At 45.3% G+C, this 24,687-nt stretch overlaps 1 protein-coding gene across 2 annotated transcripts in view; it reads right to left on the bottom strand.

Moving 5' to 3' along the window:
* The window catches only part of SCAPER (S-phase cyclin A associated protein in the ER), a 284,324-nt gene extending 263,048 nt beyond the window's left edge, over positions 1-21,276 (bottom strand). For both annotated transcript variants that reach the window (XM_044279884.1, XM_044279885.1), the window contains exons 1-2: positions 21,206-21,276; positions 12,523-12,640 (exon numbers count right to left, since the gene is read on the bottom strand). In XM_044279884.1, coding sequence (XP_044135819.1) covers positions 12,523-12,640; positions 21,206-21,208 — 121 coding nt within the window. In that variant the 5' untranslated portion in view covers positions 21,209-21,276. The remainder of the gene's footprint in view (positions 1-12,522; positions 12,641-21,205) is intronic.
* Positions 21,277-24,687: the final 3,411 nt, after the last annotated feature.

The following is a 24,687-nucleotide window of genomic DNA, read 5'->3' as shown; positions in this document are numbered from 1 at the left end:
TGATTTTATGGTATGCATATGTCTATGCTATGTATGTGCCTTGTTACTCTTTTTTCAATAAAACGAGTTAAAAAAAATAATGGAAAATCTGAAAAAAAATGTGAAATTTTAACTTCATTTTCCATTAAAAGGGAGCATCCATCCAGAACTGAGAGAACCAGATTTACGCCCCACGGAGGCACAGTGAATCTAAAAGAAGGACGAATCCTATTAGCTCCCTTAAAAAAAAACTTCGGATTAAGTCTAGATTCGCTAATCTTACCCCCATCAATGCACTTAATGCTGCTGTCTGAACTTTGAGTGTACTCACTCTGAGCTCTTGTTCAGATTTGAACAAAATCAAGAATTAACGTTAGGTTTGGAGGCATAGATGGATCCCAGGCATCTGAAACGAATAATAGGAAAGCTTTCCAGGAGCTAAGGTAGATTTTGGATGTCACTGGCTTCAGGCTTTGCATCAAAGTATTTATGACAGACACAAACTGTCGTTTTTCTCTTTAGGCCATCAGGTGAAGCTGAGGTATGATCGGGTGCAATACTGGACCCTGGGAAAGAAGATCTGGAACTAGAGGAAGGTTCCAGAAATGTTTCTTCGCTATAGACATGAGCAGTGGCAACAAGGACCTCTGTGGCCAGAAGGGTGTTATTAGGATCAGTAAAGAAGGGGGGGGGGGGGGGCTTAAAGAAGGCCTTCTGGCCATGGTTGTGAGTAGGGCTGCAGTAAACGAATATTTTTGTAATCGAGTATTCTATCGATTATATTTCTCGATTCATCGAGTAATCTAATAAGAAAAAGCTACTTAAAATAATGTACGTAATTAGGTATGTATAAAGTTATTGGTTTGAAGGGGTTAATAACTTTATACATGCCTAATGCCAAGGTGCTTCCATTAACCCCTCCAAACCAATAACTTTATACATGCCCATTGGGTTTGGAGGGGTTAATGGAAGCACCTTGGCATTAGGCATGTATAAAGTTATTGGTCTGAAGAGGTTAATGAAAGCACCTTGGAGGTGCCTTCATTAACCCCTCTCTAAACCAATAACTTTATACATGCCAAGGTGGTGCTTGCAGCCTCCATTAACCACTCTCTCTCCATCTGCCTCCCCCAGCCTCTGATCTGCTTGCCCCCAGCCTCTGATCTGCTTGCCCCCAGCCTCTGATCTGGCCCCCCCCCAGCCTCTGATCTGCCTCCCCCCCCAGCCTCTGATCTGCCTCCCCCCCAGCCTCTGATCTGCCTCCCCCCCCAGCCTCTGATCTGCCTCCCCCCCCCAGCCTCTGATCTGCCTCCCCCCCCAGCCTCTGATCTGCCTCCCCCCCAGCCTCTGATCTGCCTCCCCCCCAGCCTCTGATCTGCCTCCCCCCCAGCCTCTGATCTGCCTCCCCCCCAGCCTCTGATCTGCCTCCCCCCCAGCCTCTGATCTGCCTCCCCCCAGCCTCTGATCTCCCTCCCCCCAGCCTCTGATCTCCCTCCCCCCAGCTTCTGATCTGCCTCCCCCCCTCCCCCCAGCCTCTGATCTGCCTCTCCCCCCCTCCCCCCAGCCTCTGATCTGCCTCCCCCCCCTCCCCCCAGCTTCTGATCTGCCTCCCCTCCCTCCCCCCAGCCTCTGATCTGCCTCCCCTCCCTCCCCCCAGCCTCTGATCTGCCTCCCCCCAGCCTCTGATCTGCCTCCCCTCCCTCCCTCCCCCCAGCCTCTGATCTGCCTCCCCCAGCCTCTGATATGCCCCCTCTGGTAACGCAACCCCCCCTCCCCAGTATTAATCATTGGTGGCAGTGTCAGTTCCGATCGGAGCCCCAGCAGTGTAATGCTGGGGCTCAGATCGGTTACCATGGGAGCCAGGACGCTGCTTAAGTCCTGGCTGCCATGGTATGTTAGTGAGCAGAGAGCAGCGCATTATACTCACGTGCGCTGTGGCCGGCGGTCGCTCCTTCTCATAGGTCTGTGCGGCGCATTGCTAATGCTGTAAGCATTAGCAATCCGCCGCACAGACAGAAGAAGGAGCGACCGTCCGCCACAGCGCACGTGAGTATAATGTGCTGCTCTCTGCTCACTACTAACATACCATGGCAGCCAGGACTTAAGCAGCGTCCTGGCTCCCATGGTAACCGATCTGAGCCCCAGCATTACACTGCTGGGGCTCCGATCGGAACTGACACTGCCACCAATGATGGGGGGGAGGAGGGGGACCCTGTGGGATATGGCCGGCACATTCATTGGTGGCGCAGTGGCCACAGTCCCTCCCCTCCCCTCCTCCTCCGTCCCTCCCCTCCTCCTCCTACTTGGTCTTCAGCGGCAGCCGCGCACAGTGGGGAGGGAGAGACTCCCTCCTCCGTGTCGGCCGCTCAGTCCTGCCTCTCTGGCTCCGGAGGACACGGAAGCGGTGAGTGAGACGCTTAATTTCACTCCCGCTCCGTGATCACGTGATCTGAACGATTCCTCGATGCAGGGAAACTGCATCGATGAATTTTTTGACTCGATTTAATCGAGTTATTCGAATAATCGTTTCAGCCCTAGTTGTGAGAATGCATCCCACTGGAGGTTGGTGCAGATATGAGAGGGAAGAGAAGTTTTTTACTTTCCTGTTCATTTTTAATGCAAATACGTAGATCAATGGTAGCCCCCATCTCCCACAAAACTGGTCGAATATTTCCTGGTTTAGACTCCATTCTCCCTCTTTTAAGGTCTTTCTGCTGAGGTAATAGATACGGTAATAATATGTTGATAGAGACATTACATGTTTCTCTGTGCAGGAAATTATTCTTTCTGTTACCGTGGCTAGGGACCTACTTCTTGTCTCCCCGTTTTTTTATATAGGCCACAGTAGTGATATTGTCCGCAAGAATCCTTACATGTTTTGACTAGACTAACAGAGAAAAGACTGTTAGGGCTTGAAAAACTGCTGACAATTCTCTGATGTTTGAAGTAGGGTTGTCACGATACCAAAATTTATATTTGATTTCGATACCATAAAAAAGTATTGCGATACTCGATATAACCTAAAAAAAAAATAATACTCCAAAAAGCAGCGAGCATTTTGCATTGTATGGAACGACGGTCCGGCCCATAATAGAAGAGTCCTATCCTATTTTTGGGGGGAACAAGGTGACTAAAAAATCGCAAATCGCGTGTTTTTTATATATTTTTTCTCTTATGACGTTCACCACATAGAGATATTTTTAAATATTCAGACTTTTTCGGATGTGGCAATACGTAATATGTTTATTTTTTTATTGTTTATATATTTTATATGTAAAATTGGGAAAATATCTTGATGGTTTTTTAACTTTTTATTTAATAGCTATTATCCCCCTTAGGGGTCTAGAGCCCTTGTCCTATTCACCCTAATAGAGATTTATTAGGGTGAATACCAGTTTACACTCTCCCTGCTGCCCTGTGCTTTGTGCACACGGCAGCAGGGAGCTTACCATGGTAGCCATGGATGGCTTCAGTAGCGTCCTGGCTGCCATGGTAACCGATCGGAGCCCTGCAATTTCACTGCTGGGGCTCCGATCGGAAGCTACCACTGCCACCAATGCAAATACTGAGGGAGGAGGGGGGAACCCTGTGGCCACCGCACCACCAATTAATATAATGAACCCCTAAATACAAATGTAGGCTGCCAACCGTATCAATTAACTCCTCAGGTTCCGCACCTGAGGGGTTAATTGATGGGGTTTGCGGGATCATCGTGCCCTGTCATTGAGGCCGGGTGCCAGCAGTATCACACATTTTAAATTTTTATTAAGGGGTTAATTATATTTATTAGTGGTGCTTTGGCCACAGCCCCTCTCCTCCTCCTCCTCCTCACTGCTATTTTCATTGGTGGCCGTGACGGACACGTCACAGTGGGGAGGGAGGGACTCCCTCCTTCTCCACTGTGCCGGCTGATGAGAACATGGTGCGCGCCAAGGGTAGTGCGTCTAAAAGATACTAGGCTGTGCAGTAGCGCAGCCTAGTATTGGAAAATAGCAAATCCTGGTATCGTATCGATCCAGGTGTAAAAGTATCGATTGGGTATCGAAAGTTCGATACCTGGTGCAAACCTAGTTTGAAGAAGAATGGCACAGAACTGGTCGTCATTTTCCTTGCAGCATTGAATTCCTCATGTGTGCTCCCAAACCCTGTTTGCTTGCATCCACATTTATAACTACTTGATCTGTCTGACTCCATCACACTCCTTGAGACAAATTCCTCCTTTTGTGAGCCACCACTATAGGCTTTTCAATTTTCAATTTTTGTTCAATGTCTGTTTCTTGTCCCACAAATCCAAAAGAAAAGCCTGTAACTTCCTCACTTTACTGCTGGTATAGCTGATGTCATAAGGCCCAGCTCTTTCATTGTTCCTCTGATAGTTGCATGGGAGAGAAGCCAGAACTCTGATACTTTCTCAATGAAAGATCTTGGCTTCCCTTATGGAAGGAAAGAGGTCATCTGCTGCAAATCGAGAATGAGCCAGAGGAAAAAAAAATCTTGGTTCGGAAGAAGGTCCGAAAACTGATTAAGCATCCCAAATTTGATAGGGTGTCCACAGTACTGTCTGATCCTGCAGGTTGAGAATCTGTTCTGTCGGTGCTGCAAAGAGGAAATCATCCAGATATGGGATTAGGGGTATACCTAACTGATGGAGAACCTCCAACACCTCTGCAATTATCTTCCTAAAGAACCTTGAAGCCAAGCAGAGTCCAAATGGAAGAAGCTGAAATTGGAAATTACATACTTTTCCTTTTAGAAAGATGGAAATTCTCAGAAATGTTTGATGATCTATGGATCAGTACATAATATGGGGGTAATTTATCAAACTGGTGTAAAGTAGGACTGGCTTGGTTGCCCATAGCAACCATATTCCTCCTTTCATTTTAGACAGCGCCTAACTAAACCAGTTCTACTTTGCACCAGTTTGATAAATGTGCCCCTATGTGCCCGTCAGATCTACTGTTACCATAAAGCAAATTTCTGAAAAGCAGTCGACTATGGATTTGACTGTTTCCATCTTGAACTTCTTGTACCTGACGTGTCAAAGGATTTTAAATTGATGATTGATCTGAAGGACCCTTTTGGTTTTAAAAATAAATAAATAAATGGAGTATAAAAACCTTCCCCTTGATGAACTGGTGGTACTGGGACTAGCGCTTCTTTTTCTAAAAGGAGAACAATCTGTTGCTCCAGGGCTGACTGATTTTCTCCCAACAATTTTTTGTTTATTAGAAATCTGTTGGGAGTAGGGTTTACAAACTTCAATTCTTTCCAAAGACGTATTTAATTTCCTTAACCTGCCTCCCTCCTGATCTCTGGCATCATTGGGTAGCTTGATGGGAGGACTTGTCCATATTAAATAGAAATCTGTTAGCCTTCCCTTTGGTGGACTTCCAGGTAGAGGAATACTACTTTTTCTTCTGGTCAAACTTATTACGCATGTGGAGCAGAAAGGAACGTCTTTGGTGAAAATAACGGGATTCAGCAGGAAAGCCTTTGTTTTTACCAGAGGCTTTCTCAAGAATGTCGTCCAATGCTGTACTAAACTGTCTATAACCATCACACGGTATAGCACATAATAGGCTGCATCCCAAGACCAGGACCTTCACCAAACGTATCGATTGGGTATCGAAAGTTCGATACCTGGTGCAAACCTAGTTTGAAGAAGAATGGCACAGAACTGGTCGTCATTTTCCTTGCAGCATTGAATTCCTCATGTGTGCTCCCAAACCCTGTTTGCTTGCATCCACATTTATAACTACTTGATCTGTCTGACTCCATCACACTCCTTGAGACAAATTCCTCCTTTTGTGAGCCACCACTATAGGCTTTTCAATTTTCAATTTTTGTTCAATGTCTGTTTCTTGTCCCACAAATCCAAAAGAAAAGCCTGTAACTTCCTCACTTTACTGCTGGTATAGCTGATGTCATAAGGCCCAGCTCTTTCATTGTTCCTCTGATAGTTGCATGGGAGAGAAGCCAGAACTCTGATACTTTCTCAATGAAAGATCTTGGCTTCCCTTATGGAAGGAAAGAGGTCATCTGCTGCAAATCGAGAATGAGCCAGAGGAAAAAAAAAATCTTGGTTCGGAAGAAGGTCCGAAAACTGATTAAGCATCCCAAATTTGATAGGGTGTCCACAGTAATGTCTGATCCTGCAGGTTGAGAATCTGTTCTGTCGGTGCTGCAAAGAGGAAATCATCCAGATATGGGATTAGGGGTATACCTAACTGATGGAGAACCTCCAACACCTCTGCAATTATCTTCCTAAAGAACCTTGAAGCCAAGCAGAGTCCAAATGGAGGAAGCTGAAATTGGAAATTACATACTTTTCCTTTTAGAAAGATGGAAATTCTCAGAAATGTTTGATGATCTATGGATCAGTACATAATATGGGGGTAATTTATCAAACTGGTGTAAAGTAGGACTGGCTTGGTTGCCCATAGCAACCATATTCCTCCTTTCATTTTGGACAGCGCCTAACTAAGCCAGTTCTACTTTGCACCAGTTTGATAAATGTGCCCCTATGTGCCCGTCAGATCTACTGTTACCATAAAGCAAATTTCTGGAAAGCAGTCGACTATGGATTTGACTGTTTCCATCTTGAACTTCTTGTACCTGACGTGTCAAAGGATTTTAAATTGATGATTGATCTGAAGGACCCTTTTGGTTTTAAAAATAAATAAATAAATGGAGTATAAAAACCTTCCCCTTGATGAACTGGTGGTACTGGGACTAGCGCTTCTTTTTCTAAAAGGAGAACAATCTGTTGCTCCAGGGCTGACTGATTTTCTCCCAACAATTTTTTGTTTATTAGAAATCTGTTGGGAGTAGGGTTTACAAACTTCAATTCTTTCCAAAGACGTATTTAATTTCCTTAACCTGCCTCCCTCCTGATCTCTGGCATCATTGGGTAGCTTGATGGGAGGACTTGTCCATATTAAATAGAAATCTGTTAGCCTTCCCTTTGGTGGACTTCCAGGTAGAGGAATACTACTTTTTCTTCTGGTCAAACTTATTACGCATGTGGAGCAGAAAGGAACGTCTTTGGTGAAAATAACGGGATTCAGCAGGAAAGCCTTTGTTTTTATCAGAGGCTTTCTCAAGAATGTCGTCCAATGCTGTACTAAACTGTCTATAACCATCACACGGTATAGCACATAATAGGCTGCATCCCAAGACCAGGACCTTCAGCAAACTGCCTTATGACATGCATTGGAGAGGGCCGCAGATTTTGCAGATCAGTTTTAACAGATCTGCAGAAGCATCCATCATAAAGTTTGTAGCCTATTTAAGAACTGTAATAGAAGACAAAATGTCCTCTCTGGGTATACCTGCCTCCAAATGCTCCTCCAGCTGGAAAAGCCATATGTAGAGGGTTTTAGCAGTATGGGTAGACGCAATACTGGGTCTTAACATAGCAGTAGAAGATTCCCAGGCCTTCTTTAAGGGATTCACACTTCTTATCCGTCGGATCCCTGAGGAGACGTAGATCCTCAAATGGTAGCAACCACCGCATTATCGGCAAGGTTAGATGCCGATAACTTAGAAAATCATGAATATCGGCCGATAACATCGGTAAATCCGATAATCGGTCGATCCCTAGCTACCACTTTATGAAATTCTTGCTACAGGGCAGTCTACTCTAGGTGCCTTATCCCAAAATGCCAAATCTGTCTTCCTGAAGGGATACTTTCTCTTAAACATTCTAGAAGTGACCTGTTTTTATTCAGGATCTTTCCACTTATTCTGCATCAATTTTTTAATGTTCTTGTGTACAGGGAAGACTCCTTTTCCTATCCCCCAGAACCGAAAGGAGTTTGTTAGGGTACTTTCACTCTTGCGTTGCTTGATTCCGGCAGGCAGTTCCGTTGCCTGAACTGACTGCCTGATCAGGCAAACTGTATGCAAACGGATGTCATTTTTTCTGACTGATCAGGCATTTTTCAGACTGATCAGGATCCTGATCAGTCAGAAAAATGCCTGATCAGTCAGAAAAATGCATTGCAATACCGGATCCGTTTTTCCGGTGTCATCAGGCAAAAACGGATCCGTTTTTTTTTTTTTTCATTTTTAAAGGTCTGCGCATGCGCAGACCGGAAGGACGGATCCGGCATTCCGGTATTTTGAATGCCGGATCCGGCACTAATACATTCCTATGGAAAAAAATGCCGGATCCGGCATTCAGGCAAGTCTTCAGTTTTTTTCGCCGGAGATAAAACCGTAGTATGCTACGGTTTTCTCTTTTGCCTGATCAGTCAAAACGACTGAACTGAAGACATCCTGATGCAAACTGAACGGATTACTCTCCATTCAGAATGCATGGGGATATGCCTGATCAGTTATTTTCCGGTATAGAGCCCCTGTAACGGAACTCTATGCCGGAAAAGAAAAACGCAAGTGTGAAAGTACCCTTAGACTCCTCTAAGTTAATGGTAGCTCTGATAGTTTTTAGCAGAGTCTCTCTCTCTCATCAATAGAGCATAATGGACATCCTGACCCTCCATCAGAAGCCCTTGAACCAGCGTTCAAAGATATTTCTCCTTCATCTTGATCCAATTCAGGTTCCCCAAAATCCGGAGACTGAGACTTGGAGGTAGATGGTTTTGGAGCAAGTTTTGCTTCTATGGCTGTGTCCATACATCTAGTACAAAGTCACTTTTTATGTGATTTTTACAAATGGCACATTTTTTTGTCTTTTGAGATGGCTCCCCCTTAAAGGTTTCACAAGGGAGAAGCAAGAGAGAGACCCCCTCAGCAAAAACACTAAGGGAAAAAAAATGAGGGGCCTTCAGCAAAGAACAGAGTCTGGGAAAGAAATATACACCACCCACTTGCTTCACATTTACAGAGGAAAATACAATACCAAAAAGACCCTCTGGGAAGGAGGTTTGACCCTGGGGATCGGAGGACTTGCAGGAAGATTAGCCTTCAGACGATAGGGACATCGCTGTATAAAACATGCGCTGCTCCTGAAAGCAGGTAAACAATACTGCACCATCTTCCAGCTTGCCTGCCACTTTCATAGCGCCACTTCAGGCATCCTAACGTCACAGCACACCTCATGTGACGCGTGATGAGTCATAAGTGACTCTGCGCACCGTCTGAGGCTGTTCATTGGGCTGCGAGAACAAGTTCATTCTTCTACCGATCCCTCCAGCTCAATCAGTAACTCTGGTTGACACGTAATTGAAGCCCAGGGTTGCCAGCAAACTACGGACATACACCTGGAGGCATGGAGGACCTACAGCCCTGTCCCGAGGTCCTGCCTCCCACATCAGCCCTCCTAGCCATCCGAGGGATACAAACCACCAGGCTGTGCAAATAGCTGGATCTCTACCCATTCCAAGGGACAGCAAACAACTGGAGCAGTTAAAGGGGAGGGAGCTTTTATTCACTGATCTCCATGTTGTTTCCTGTCCCTGAGGAGGCAGGGTAACCTCCAGGTTGTGCCGTGGTGAAGGCATGTGGAAAATTACATTTTTTTCCAATAAAATGTTGCTTGGGATGAAATTTTTTACTTTCACAAGTGATAACAGCAAAGAGCACACCACAGCGGTGGGTAATAACTGCAGCGGGTCTGAGGTTAAATATTAAAACACAAAAAAAGATGTGTTGCAAATTAATTTACAGTAGATGGTGCAAAGTGCTATTTTTACACAGATATACCACCTCAGTGCTCAATATGTTCTGCCGGCATATGCCAGTGTTTAAAGTCAGCCCTCTTATTATTATACAGTGCTTATGGTTTTATAAACACACTAAATGTGGCCCTAATCTTTTGCCTGGACACACACCAGGGCTCAGGAGTAAAAGAGCACCATGCGCATTTGAGGTCCAATGTTGTGATTTCTACATCTTGTGCTGACAACTGTAGAGGCTCTGAGGCTAAATAATAAATGCAACCTCTGAGAAGTGACCCCATTCTGGAAACTACACCGCTAAAGGTAGTTATTAACGGGTGGAGTGCGCATTTTTACGCTGCAGAAATGTATGCATAATGATCTGTGCAAAGTAAATATTGCAAGTTTTAGACCGATATGGAATTTAAGTGCCCAATATGCTGTACCCAGCTGGTGCCATCTAAGACACATCACTCCCCTTAAAGGGGTTATCCAACACTATAAAAATGTCCCCCATATGCTGGGCCCCTCACAATGAATATACTTACCTGGCTCCCCACGCTGCTCCTGGTCCCTGAACATCCGATGTCCGGTGGGGAGCAAACAATGGCAGGCGAGGACGAGCCTCCCTAACATCGCGGGTGACCAGGAACGGCGCAGGGAGTGAGGTAAGTATATTCATTGTGAGGGGTCCAGCACATGAGGGACATTTTTATAGTGTTAGATAACCCCTTTAAATGGTTAGGCAGGTTCCACTGGGTACAGAAATACCATAAATGTGGACATCAACTGTCAATTGGGTATGCTGCAGGGCTCGAGAAAGACCACCGTTTGGCTTCTGCAGTGCAAATTTTAAAGGATTGGTTTACGGGTGCTATGTTGCTATTGAACAGCCTTTGGAGTAGTAGTACAGGCATTTACTGAGAACCATACATTTAAAAAAAGAATGCTCTTGATAGAGCTGTGTGAGGGTTTATTTTTTGTGGGATAAGTTGTGATTATTTTGGGTACATTTTGATTGCTTGATATTATATTTGGGAGGTGAGGTCAGTTTTTATTTATTTATTTTTTTACTGCATTTACCTGGATCATGTGATGTTTTTATACAGTAGGTCATTATGGATGCGGTGTTACCTAACGTCTATTTTTTTTATTTTTGTTCAGCTTTACTCTGATATTTTTTCTAGGGCAGGTAATTAGGGACTGAGCAATGCCTATTATATCTATTTTTTTTTATTTTTGTTCAGTTTTACACACTAAAAGGATTTTTATTTTTTTATAATTTTTGTGTTGCCATTTTTTTCTGTCAGCCATATTTGTTTTTATTTTTCTGCTGTCTTATGTGGGGGCTCAATTTTTGCGGTACAAACTTTTATTGGTACTAATGTAGGTTTTTGATTGCTCGCCATTATGCTTTTTGTGAGACAAGGTGACTAAAATATGGCTATTCTGGCACGATTTCTATAAAAAAAATTTAACATTGTTTACCTGACCGGATAGATCATGATATTTTTATAGAGCCGGGTGATACAGACACGGTAATACCTAATATATCTACGTTTTTATTTTGTTTAATTGTGACTGTCATCGCAGCGCAGGCTGAAGAAGAGATGGCGGCATCTGAGGGGTTAATCTGCTGGCATCGAATATTTAGCGATGCTGGCGGATACATCAGGGGCCCAGCTGTCCGTAACACTGCCTCTGCACTGATTGGGCGTGCAAGTACATGTATGGCACTTTGCGGAAGTCACTTCCGGTTGCGCTGTGCAAGTACAGCGGATGTCGGAAAGGGGTTAAAGGGTTTTCCTATCTTAGACAATAATGCCTTATAGGTGGGTGTTTCACCTCTTGGATCTCACATATTGGGGAAACTAGGTTTTGCAGTCTGAGATGACTGGCAGCAGCAGCTGAATGGCACAACCTGCATGCATGGGTTGCTCAAACATACACAGGTCTCTCCATTCAAGTTTATGTGAGTTAAAGGGTAGGTACTTTCACACTAGGGTTATTCTTTTCCGGTATTGAAATCCGGTAAAGGGTCTCAATACCGGAAAAAAAACGCATCAGTTTTGTCCTAATGCATTCTGAATGGAAAGCAATCTGTTCAGTATTCATCAGGATGTCTTCCGTTCCGTCTCTTGTACAGTATTTGAACAGACAAAATACTGCAGCTTGCTGCAGTATTTTTTCCGGACAAAATCCCGGAACACTACCGCACTTGCTGGATCCGGCATTAATTTCCATAGAGTGTATTAATGCCGGATCCGGTACCAAGTGTTCCGGAAATTGCCACGTTGCCGGATCCGGTTTTCCGGTCTGCGCATGCGCCGGGACATAGGAGGAACTATTTTTGCTTTTAATCTTTGAAAAAAATTAAATACCAGATCCGTTTTTCCGGATGATACAGATCTGGTATATACCATTTGCATACGGTTTGCCGGATCTGAACAACACTAGTGTGAAAGTACCCTTAGCCGGTTTTTTTTTTAGCTGATGACCTATCCTCTGTATAGGTTATCAGTATCTGATCAGTGGAGGCCCGACACCCATGACCCCCGCGGATCAGCCATTTGAGAAAACACCAGCGCTCGCAGTAGCCATGCAGCCTTCTCACAGCTTTACTTAGGTCACGTGACGTCACATTTACTGGTCACATGGCCTAGGCGCAGCTCAGCCCCATTGAAGTGAAGGGTGCTGAGTGGCGATACTAAGCACAGTCGATATACTATGTACGGTGATGTGCTTGGTGAGCTGTGATCAGTGGGGGTCCAGGATGTCAGACCCCCACAAAGCAGACAGGTCATCAGACTGATTGGTTGTTTTTGTAACTTTGTAAAGTCTTCAATAAAGTGAGCAACACACATGTGCGGACACCCCTCCATTCAGCCTCCACAGATTTCCCAAATTCTAGTTTTATTAGCACCTTCATTTTCTTTGCTCTCCAGAGGGACACTCCAGGCTATCAGGTTTCTAGCAGTACGCCCTTCTTCGGCCACAATCTTTCGGACCTTGTCATGACTGTTAGATCTTTGAAAGGAAGCCTGTAAATCAGTGGGGGAAAAAAACGCAATATTAGACATAGGTCTGAAAAGAAGAATAGCAGGTCAACCATGCAGAAAGAAAACCGTGTTCTACGGAACACTACATGCACCGAAATATACATAAAGAGCAGAGCAGTGATATTTTTATTAAAGATTGACATTTGTCTTGACAACTGATTTATCAAAACTGGTGTAAAGGAAAACCAAGGCAACCAATCAGATTCCACCTTTCATTTTTCGCAGCTCATTAGGAAAATGAAAAGTAAAATCTGATTGGTTGCTATGGGCAATTAAGTCCGCTCTACTTTACACCAGTTTTATTAACATTATGGGGCCCCATAGCAAAACGTATAGGCCTGTATTTCAGCTATAGGGTCAGTTCACATTTCGGTAACTGCTTTTTTCAAAGGAAGCACTGTTCAGATAGTGTCAGACTTTACAGGGGCACACCCCCGACTGGTAACACCCAGTGGTAACTTTTCATTAGCAAGAATTATAGAGAGTTGGCACAACAGAGTCGAGAGAAAAAAATTATTTATTTTGCAGCCATGTTGCACGTCTAACTTTATTATTAATTCCCTTACAATGCTTTCACGTATCATTTTGATGGGGTTATTGAAGCCAAAACTAGGAGAGGACTAAAAAAGAGGCACAGGACAAAGCACCCTCAGAGTTCATTCACAGGGGGCAGTGTAGAAGGCTTGGATTGTCGGACAAAATTAAAGGGAATCTGTCACCAGGATCTTGGACCTTTATCTGCACTATTAGGCTTTGCTTATATCACCGTTCAGGCTTTCAATTCTCCTGCTCCGTTTAGGGGCAGGAAAAAGGAAAGGACGGATTCGGCACATAACTGAGCCGAACGGAGCCTATGGACCCCATAGACTATAATGGGGTCCGTTAGGTTTCCGCTCAGAAGCAGATTTTTGAAGCGAAGACGAAAGTCCTGCATGCGCTACTTTTGTCTATATATTATAGTCTATGGGGTCCGTAGGCTCTGTTCAGCTCAGTTATGCGCCAAATCCGTCCTTTCCTTTTTCCTGCTCCTAAACGGAGCAGGAGAACAGAAAGGCTGAACGGTGATATGAATGAACCAAGCCTTAAATGAGTAAGGCCCCTTGCATACGAGCGTGTGCAAGTCCGGATGCGTTGCGAATGCGTTTAGTGAAAAATGCGCGATTTCGCAAACAAAGTCATTCCGTTTTGTCTGCGATTGCGTTTAGTTGTTCACACGGGTGCAATGCGATTTAATGCGTTTTGCACGCACGTGATAAAAAAACTGAAGATATACAAACAACATCTCTTGGCAACCATCCGGATTCCGTGAGGGTGCAATGTGTTCGCATCACGCATTGCACCCGCGCAGAATACTCGCTCGTGTGAAAGGGGCCTTATACTCCAGATTGCTACTTTTTATTTATTTTTCCTCTAAAGTATAACCCTTTAAAGTGTCTTATTTATGTGTTATGAAGGAAGCAGTAGGTGAAAATGAACGTGCTCTGATGAACATGGGGTTTCTCCTCTGCAAAGACTGGTTGTCAATGGATGGTCTGTCTCAAAAGCCATATAAAGGAACATGGTATGCCTGCACACTAAGGCTAAATGCATACGATCAGGATTGCGCGCAGAAAATCCGCACCGTAGGTCATGTACATTGTATTCTATGAGAATTTGAAATTCTCAATGCACACGATGCAGATTTTTTTCCGTGCAGATTTTAACCACCTCCCGTGTGCCCGTTGACTATAAACGTCTGGGAGATGGTTCTCCATCTCTGAATGGACGTTTCTGAACGTTCTTTCCGAGATCTCAGCTGCACACTAATCCCTGCCTTCTAGATCGCTGTATACACAGCGCTCACCGAGCGCTGTGTATAAAGAGCAGGAAGTGCTATGCTCTTCCTGTTCCGGGCCGGCGGTCATGTGACCGCCAGGGCCGGGAGAGTGCAGGAGCTGTCGGGTCTTTCACAGACCTCGATCAGCCCTGCAGTGAGGCTGTACAGTGCAGTATGCCGCTGTACAGCCTCTCTGGGGGGGTGTATTTACCCTGTAACTATGTCAGCACCAGTTACAGCAGAAATCAATAGTGAAAAAAATTAAAATTAGATGTCCCCCAGAGGTCTTGTATGACCTTATGGGGGACATAAGTGTAAAATAAAAAAAATATATAAAATAAAATCCCCAAGTAAGGAATTTAAAAAAAAAATTAAAATAGAAAAAATAACATAAAAGAGACATATTTGGCATTGCCGCGTCCGTGACAGTCGGCTCTATAAAAAAAAACAGTGTCAAAAAGAGCCATTTTTGTCACCTTACATCACAAAAAGTGCAACACCAAGTGATCAAAAAGGCGTATGTCCGACAAAATGGTACCAATAAAACCGTCACTTCATCGCGCAAAAAATGAGCCCCTAATTACGAAAATCGCTCAAAAAAATAAATAAAATATAGCTCTCAGAACATGGACACATTAAAACATCTATTTTTGGTTAAAAAATGCTATTATTGTGTTAAAGTGAAGTAAATAAAAAACTATACATATTAGGCATCGCCGCGTCCGTAACAACCAGCTCTATAAAAATATCACATGACCTAACCCCTCGGATGAACACAGTAAAAATTAAAAACAAACAGTGTCAAAAAAAAGCCTTTTTTGTCAGCTTACATCACAAAAAGTGCAACACCAAGTGATCAAAAAGGCGTATGTCCCACAAAATGGTACCAATAAAACCGTCACTTCATCGCGCAAAAAATGAGCCCCTACATAAGAATGAGCATCTGTGGGACCACCTCAATCGTTATGGATCCTTCCCCACATACCCGCCTGCAGCGGTGGGATGCTCAGCAGTATACCTGACAACCTACCTTACCGAGTCACCCCCAGCCCATCTAGCTGATGTCCATGCTGTACACTGTGGTTACTCTGGATGTTAGCTGGTGGTCATAATAACGTGGCTCCACTGTGTATTTGAAACATACAAATTTAAATGTATTTATTTTTTCTTGGGATTGATCATGGTCAAAAGTGATGAACCTCATACAGGTTGACTAGCTAGGAGTGACACTAGGAAGGCTCGTCCCCGCCGTGGCCTGCTATTGGCTGCCAAACCGACCCCCTCACCCCGTATGTTTTGATCTGTGCGACGGGGAGATGCAGCAGTGGCCGTGCATCAGGAGTGACGTGGGTGCCGGGGACTGGGGTAAGTATAAGGCCTCATGCACACGACCGCACACGACATCCGAGCTGCAGTATTTGCGGTTCAGATGCGGACCCATTCACTTCAATGGGGCCGCAAAAGATGCGGACAGCACTCCGTTTGCTGTCCACATCCGTTGCTCCGTTCCGTGGCCACGCAAAAATTATGAGTCATGTCCTATTCTTGTTCGTTTTGCGGACAAGAACAGGCAGTTATAGGGGTGGGCAATATGGCCTAAAATCTATATTGCAATATGCGATATATTGTTTTCTATATTTGGGGGGGGTTTAAACTTTTTTTTTTTACTTTTTATTTATTAGCCTCCTTAAAGGCTAGAACCCTTATCATATTCACCCTAATAGAGCTCTATTAGGGTGAATAGGACTTTACACTCTCCCTGCTGCCCTGTGCATAGTACACACAACAGCAGGGAGCTGAGTCCCCTCCCCTAAATAGTGCCATCCACAGATCCCCCTCCCCTAATCAGTGCCATCCACAGATCCCCCTCCCCTAATCAGTGCCATCCACAGATCCCCCTCCCCTAAACAGTGACACCCACAGATCCCCCTCCCCTAAACAGTGACCCCCATAGATCCCCCTCCCCTAAACAGTGACACCCACAGAAGCACATTTATAAACTAAACAGTAACTTTAACTTTAATTCAGCGACTCTTTACTTGTATACCGTACTCTGTCTTAGCTCCGGTAACAGCAGGCAGTGCGGGTGGGCGGCGCTCACTCACTGACGTCGCGCGCCTGCGCCGCCTAGTGGGAGGAGCAGGCCCGTGACGTCAGTGAGTGAGCGCCGCCCGCCCGCACTGCCTGCTGTTACCGGAGCTAAGACAGAGTAAGGTATCCAGTAAAGAGTCGCTGATTAAAGTTAAAGCTACTGTTTAGTTTATAAATGTGTTCCTGTGAGCGGCGTGGCCCTGTATATTCTAACCCCCAGGTAAGCATCCCTGTCACCATGGGAACGCCTGGGGGTTAGAATATACCATCGGATTTGAGTTTTCACGAGCTCACTGAGATCGTGAAAACTCAATGATTTACTGTCAGTCCCTCCCCTTCTCCTCCTACTCTTTTGTCATTGGTGGTCAGCGGCAGCCGCGCACAGTGGGGAGGGAGGGACTCCCTTCTTCTCCACTCTGTGCCAGCTCAGGAGACCATGGTGCGTGCAGAGAGCGCGATCATATCGCAGTCCGGCGATATAGGCGATATGCTCAAAATCCATATCGTGGCACAAATTTATATCGCCTATATCGTCCATATCGCCCACCCCTAGGCAGTTATATTAATGGCTGTCCGGCCGTTCCGCAAATTGCAGGAACGCACATGGACGCCATCCGTGTATTGCGGATCCGCAAAACACACAACAGTCGTGTGCATGTAGCCTAACCTGTATGAGGTGCCTGGGCATTTTGGTGTTGAATAACCCCTTTAAATGCTTCCCCTCCCTACATCTCTGACCTGCTTTCCCGAAACATCCTCATGTAATCTCCGATCCTCAAAGCACCTACTTCTCCTCTTGTCTGCTCTGTAGACAGTCGTCCACAGCAAGGATACTCAACCTGAGGCCTCCAGCTGTTGTAAAACTACAACTCCCATCATGCCCTGCTGTAGGCTGATAGGTGTAGGCTGTCCGGGCATGCTGGGAGTTGTAGTTTTACAACAGCTGGAGGGCCGCAGGTTGGGCATCCCTGGTCTACAGGATTTCTCACGTGCCTCACACACACTCTGGAACTCACTACCCCAACACATCAGACTCTCCCCCAAGATCCTAACGTTCAACAGCAACCTAAAAAACCCACCTCTTCAGGAAAGCCTACCACCCAATGAGCATGCTGCCACCACACAGCCACATGAGCAGCATTTACCCCCACCCACTGGCACTCCCCTTCCCTTGTAGATTGTGAGCTCTCACGAGCAGGGTCCTCTCCCCTCTGTTAATAGTTTTGTGTGTATAATATTTGTATTTTTTCTATTATGTATGTATAACCCTCTCTTGATGTACAGTGCCATGGAATTAAAGCGGTTTCTGGAACTGTATAACTGATGATCTATCCTCAGGATAGGTCATCAGTATCTGATCGGTGGGACCCCCGCAGATCAGCTGTTTGAGAAGGCACCGCGGCCTTCTCTCAGCTTTTCCGAGGCCAAGTGACGACACATTCATCAGTCACAGCTTAGTCTCATTCAAGTGAATGGGGCTCAGTGTGATACCAAGCACAGCCGCTATACAATGTACCACACTGTGCTCTGTGAGCGCCGGTGCCTTCTCTAACAGGAGATCGGAGGGGTCCCGGGTGTCAGACCCCCTCCGATCAGACACTGATAATGTATCCAGAGGATAGGCCATCAGTTATAAAATGGATCATCTGGAGTTTTCAGAATATAATTAGGGATGAGCGAATCAACTTCGGATGAAACACCCAAAGTCGATTTGAATAAAACTTTGTTCCAACACTGTACAGAGCAGGGCTCATTCACATGACAGTAGTTTGGTTCCGCGTCCGAGCTGCCCTTTTTAATGGGGCCACAAAAGATGCGGATAGCACACCATGTGCCACATCCGTTGCTCCATTCCGTGGCCCCTCAAAAATTATGAGTCATGTCCTATTCTTGTCCATTTTGCAGACAAGAATAGGCATTTCTATAAAGGGCCATCCGTTCCGTAAATTGCGGAAGGCACACGGGCGGCATCCGTGTTTTGCGGTCGTGTGAACAAGTCCTTATACTGCACGGAGCTCCTGCTCCGTACAGTATTAGAACGAAGTTTCATCCGAAGTCGATTGGCTCATTCCTAAATATAACATATCCTGTGGATAGGCCATAGTCAGATTGGAAAACCAGTTGTATGCAGTGGCTGGGGTTCCGGAAACAATGTTTCTGTGCCCCCTGTAGAAGTGCATGGGAACTAAGGAAATATTGAAGTCGTTTCTGTCACTCAGGAGCTACGGAACCAGCCTAGCGGGCTGTGCTACACTATTTCCATAGTTCCCAGTTTCTCCTATAGGAGTCACAGTGTAGCGCAGCCCCCGGCCATTGGATAACCTCTTCACCTATGCCTTGTACATCAGTCATAACTTTCACTTAGAGATCACTGCCTTCATTCTGGAGAAAAAGTACTTTTAATCTATATGTAAATGTGGTTAAGTGCACCAAGGGCGGACCGAGCCACTCTGTGCACCCTTGACAGCCGTCTCCCTCTTGATCAACAGGACCAGGTTCCTACATCGTCACCCCACCTGGTCCTTTCATTCAAGGAGGGGAAGCAGGAGGGGTGCACTGACTGTGGATTCTCACATGGATTAAAAGTACTTTTTTTCCAGAAAGAAGCATCTGATCAGTAAGAGCTGAACTAGTCCTGCAGGTATAGCGCCTGGTATCAGAGGTTTTCCAGGATTTTACTACTGATGATCTATCCTCAGGACACCTGGGCCCCCCGCCGACCAGCTGTTTGAGAAGGTACCAGCACTCCTGCGAGCTCCGCTGCCTTCTCTCCGCTTACCTATACACTGTATAGCGGCTGTACTTGGTTGCACTGTATAGCGGCTGTGCTTAGCGGTGTCGGACCCCACCGATCAGATACTGATGACCAGGGGTGGACTGGGAACTTATAGCGGCCCTAGTAAAAAAAATAATAAAAGGGGCCCCATGTTGTCGGGGGAAATACAAGTAGGCGGGGTCAGCAATACCACAGCGCAAAATACCTTCCTATCAGAACCATATACCACAGTGCAGTACTATATACTGCCCCAAAAGCTACCCTGCTGTGGTGGCCATCATTAGATGCCATTTTCTGTCCTCCTCCAGTTGACTGTAAGATATGGAGCAGGGGGCTTAGGAGGTGAGGTGCGGGCCACAGCGGTTGAATTCAGGAGGACACGTGTGGTCGCCTGTGGGGTACATGAGTACCCGATTCTCACAGGGTTAATTACTGCTGAGAGCTCATTATGTACCCGGCCATTGGCAGAGAGGAGGGCTCAGGCAGCACCTGGGCATCGGCCCACCAGGAAATTTGCCTGTAAGGTGTATGGCCAATCCGCCCCTGCTGATGATCTATCCTCAGAATCAGTAGTAAAATACTGGAAAACCCCTTTAAAGCATCACTATCATTTCAGAAACCTCTTGACATATCCGTGACGTCTCTGCTCGGTTCATCCTCAAGGAGTCAGTGCTTTTCTACAAGGTTTTCTGGGTCTATTCTTATGATGGTCAAGAACGTTTGATCGCTGGTGGTCAGGTCTCCAGGAAGGGGCAGAATAAAGGTCCCTTCAATGATCGGGTACTTTCACACTTGCGTTGTTCTTTTCTGGCATAGAGTTCCGTCACAGGGGCTCTATACCGGAAAATAACTGATCAGGCATGCATTCTGAATGGAGAGTAATCCGTTCAGTTTGCATCAGGATTAGTGTTGAGCGAACTTGTGTTTTAAGTTCGGCGCCTAAAGTTTGGGTTATCGAAGTATTCCGTTATGGATTCCGCTACCACGGACCATAACGGAATTTAGAATCCATAACGGGACACTTCGATAACCTGAACTCGAACTTTAGACGCCGAACTTAAAACACAAGTTCGCGCAACACTAATCAGGATGTCTTCCGTTCAGTCCCTCTTATGTTTTTTGGCCGGAGAAAATACCGCAGCATGGTGCAGTTTTATCTCCGGCCAAAACTGCTGAACACATGCCGGATCCAGCATTAATTTACATTGAAGTGTATTAGTGCCGGATCCGGCCCCAAGTGTTCCGGCAAAACTGATCCGTTCTTTCCGGTCTGCGCATGCGCAGACCATTAAATCTGTGGAAAAAATAAATACCCTATCCGTTTTTCCGGATGACAACTGTAGAGACGGATCCAGTATTGCAATGCATTTGTGAGACGGATCCGCATCCGTCTCACAAATGCATCAGTTTGCGTCCAGATTGCGACGGAACTGCCTTCCGGAATCCTCTGCCGCAAGTGTGAAAGTACCCTTACAAGGATACAGCGTCTCGTCCAGTAGCTGTGCCCCTTCATTCTGCTGGTGGCCCATCCTTTGGAAGGGGCATTAAAGGGGTTGGCAGATGTGACAGGTCCTCTTTAATGTGTGTCAGGGGAGGGCTGAGAGAAATCTGCATGCACCTTTACCTGCCAGTGCTCCTGTCACACAATTACAGAATGTCACCTGTATGGCCTGATGTCTATGGTCAGATTCTCCAGGGACCAGACATCTATTCTGCTGCTGTCACTCCAACTGCAGGGCAGCCCATAGACAGCCCTGCGGAGAGAGCACCCACGTGACTGACACAGGCGGGACAACACCACTGGGGCCCCTCTACGCATTACCCAAAGGGCCACCTGCAGCGCCCTCACGTTCACATCCCTTACCATCCGGCCGCTGTAGCGTTCCCTCCGCCCTCAGGTGTCACCGGCAACTGACCGGAAAGGCGGGAAGCGCAGGCGCCGGACTCAGGGGGCGTAGCCGCCAGCCCCATAAGGCGGGGTCATAGAACGGGAAGTCATTATCTGATTGGCTGAATAGTGAAAGAATTCTTAACAAAAGTGCTCTCTTGGCCAATCACATTACAGATATGTTTACTCGGCGTTGTTTGTAAGCTGGAAGCGCCATGGTAACTGCGTTCGCTGCCGGAAGTGCAGAACAGGTGACTTGTGACAGTCTGCGCGTGACGTCATAGAACCTTTGTTGCCATACACTGTGTCCAGGTCACACTAGGCTTACTGCGTCATAGATTGTTCCAAATAAAACAGCGTGTCGCTTTATTTTGGACACCACTGTGTAAGGGAATAAACTAGGAGTAGTCCACACGTATTCCTTTCCAAAGTGCTGCAAGAGGTTGAGAACTAGTTGTACTATCCTGTACACCACTGGTATAAGTTGGCTGTTGTCTCAGTGTTGTGGTCATCAAGTTGATGACACCCGGGAAAGTGGGGGAGATATCAAAAATGGTGTAAAGGAAAACTAGTTTAGCTGCCCACAGCAACCAATCAGATTCCACCTTGTATTTTTCAGAGCTCCTTTTGAAAATGAAAGGCAGAACCCGATTGGTTGCTATGGGCAGCGAAGCCAGTTTTCCTTTACACCAGTTTTGATAAATCTCCCCCAGTGTTCCATCTTGCAGGAGGAGAAGGTGAAGTCAGAAAGGGCCATTACATGGTGCCCAGCACCCACTTGATGGTTCATATTGTTGCACTATAATTGTCTGCTGGTAAGGTTGAGGTACTTACCATGTGTTCTGCACGTTAGTGTTGAGTGTGTACTCAGTAAGGCTACATGCACACGACCGTATGTGTTTTGCGGTCCGCAAAAGAAAAAAAAATGGATGAAATCCGTATGCCATTCGTTTTTTTTGTGGATCCATTGTAACAGTGCCTACAACGGACAAGAATAGGACATGTTCTATTTTTTTTGCGGGGCTGCGGAACGGACATACAGATGTGGATAGCACACGGTATGCTGTCAGCATTTTTTGCGGACCCATTGAGATGAATGGGTCCGCATCCTATCCGCAAAAAAACCGGAATGGAAACAAACAACGTTCGTGTGCATGTAGCCTAACAATGAGTGATGGTGAAACCTGCTGTGATACTGAGCAGAGAGCTACAGGTCCTTCTAAAAAAATTAGCATATTGTGATGAAGTTCATTATTTTCTGTAATGTACTGATAAACATTAGACTTTCATATATTTTAGATTAATTACACACCAACTGAAGTAGTTCAAGCCTTTTATTGTTTTAATATTGATGATTTTGGCATACAGCTCATGAAAACCCCAAATTCCTATCTAAAAAAAATAGCATATTTCATCCGACTAATAAAAGAAAAGTGTTTTTAATACAAAAAAAGGTCAACCTTCAAATAATTATGTTCAGTTCTGCACTCAATACTTGATCGGGAATCCTTTTGCAGAAATGACTGCTTCAATGCGGCGTGGCATGGAGGCAATCAGCCTGTGGCACTGCTGAGGTGTTATGGAGGCCCAGGAGGCTTCCATAGCGGCCTTAAGCTCATCCAGAGTGTTGGGTCTTGCGTCTCTCAACTTTCTCTTCCCAATATCCCACAGATTCTCTATGGGGTTCAGGTCAGGAGAGTTGGCAGGCCAATTGAGCACAGTAATACCATGGTCAGTAAACCATTTACCAGTGGTTTTGGCACTGTGAGCAGGTGCCAGGTCGTGCTGAAAAAGGAAATCTTCATCTCCATAAAGCTTTTCAGCAGATGGAAGCATGAAGTGCTCCAAAATCTCCTGATAGCTAGCTGCATTGACCCTGCCCTTGATAAAACACAGTGGACCAACACCAGCAGCTGACATGGCACCCCAGACCATCACTGACTGTGGGTACTTGACACTGGACTTCAGGCATTTTGGCATTTCCCTCTCCCCAGTCTTCCTCCAGACTCTGGCACCTTGATTTCCGAATGACTTGCAAAATTTGCTTTCATCCAAAAAAAGTACTTTGGACCACTGAGCAACAGTCCAGTGCTGCTTCTCTGTAGCCCAGGTCAGGCGCTTCTGCCGCTGTTTCTGGTTCAAAAGTGGCTTGACCTGGGGAATGCGGCACCTGTAGCCCATTTTCTGCACATGCCTGTACACGGTGGCTCTGGATGTTTCTACTCCAGACTCAGTCCACTGCTTCCGCAGGTCCCCCAAGGTCTGGAATCGCTCCTTCTCCACAATCTTCCTCAGGGTCCGGTCACCTCTTCTCGTTGTGCAGCGTTTTCTGCCACACTTTTTCCTTCCCACAGACTTCCCACTGAGGTGCCTTGATACAGCACTCTGGGAACAGCCTATTCGTTCAGAAATTTCTTTCTGTGTCTTACCCTCTTGCTTGAGGGTGTCAATGATGGCCTTCTGGACAGCAATCAGGTCGGCAGTCTTACCCATGATTGCGGTTTTGAGTAATGAACCAGGCTGGGAGTTTTTAAAAGCCTCAGGAATCTTTTGCAGGTGTTTAGAGTTAATTAGTTGATTCAGATGATTAGGTTAATAGCTCGTTTAGAGAACCTTTTCATGATATGCTAATTGTTTTAGATAGGAAATTTGGGTTTTCATGAGCTGTATGCCAAAATCATCAATATTAAAACAATAAAAGGCTTGAACTACTTCAGTTGTGTGTAATGAATCTAAAATATATGAAAGTCTAATGTTTATCATGAACTTTATCACAATATGCTAATTTTTTTAGAAGGACCTGTGGAGCACACCCGTGGAGCCCATGAAACCATCCTGTACAGACAGTGAGACAAAATAAATATAAGCTACAATTGTATTTGCTCATAATTCAGCTTGAAAGATTGTTCAGGAGAGGTCAGAGAGGGTCAGGAGAATGAGCGGACAGGCGGGTGGATTTATTCAGACAAGCTGCAGAAGCCAAAGAGACCAAAATTTTTTATAAAACCTAAAACACTATGTTTTTAAGGCAAAAATACTTGTAAATATATTATAATAATAATAATAATAAAAAACAACAACATGGCTCTGAAGGTGTCCACAACCTTTAACCACTTCAGCCCCGCTAGGTGAAACCCCCTTCATGACCAGGCCACTTTTTACACTTCGGCACTACACTACTTTCACCGTTTATCGCTCGGTCATGCAACTTACCACCCAAATGAATTTTACCTCCTTTTCTTCTCACTAATGGAGCTTTCATTTGGTGGTATTTTATTGCTGCTGACATTTTTACTTTTTTTGTTATTAATCAAAATGTAACGATTTTTTTGCAAAAAAATGACATTTTTCACTTTCAGCTGTGAAATTTTGCAAAAAAAACGACATCCATATATAAATTTTTCGCTAAATTTATAGTTCTACATGTCTTTGATAAAAAAAAAATGTTTGGGCAAAAA

This window comes from Bufo gargarizans, chromosome 2 (genome assembly GCF_014858855.1).
Source record: "Bufo gargarizans isolate SCDJY-AF-19 chromosome 2, ASM1485885v1, whole genome shotgun sequence".
Classification (NCBI taxonomy): domain Eukaryota; kingdom Metazoa; phylum Chordata; class Amphibia; order Anura; family Bufonidae; genus Bufo; species Bufo gargarizans.
Note: the sequence above shows the minus strand (reverse complement) of the source record. Positions and strands in the feature narration are given on the sequence as shown.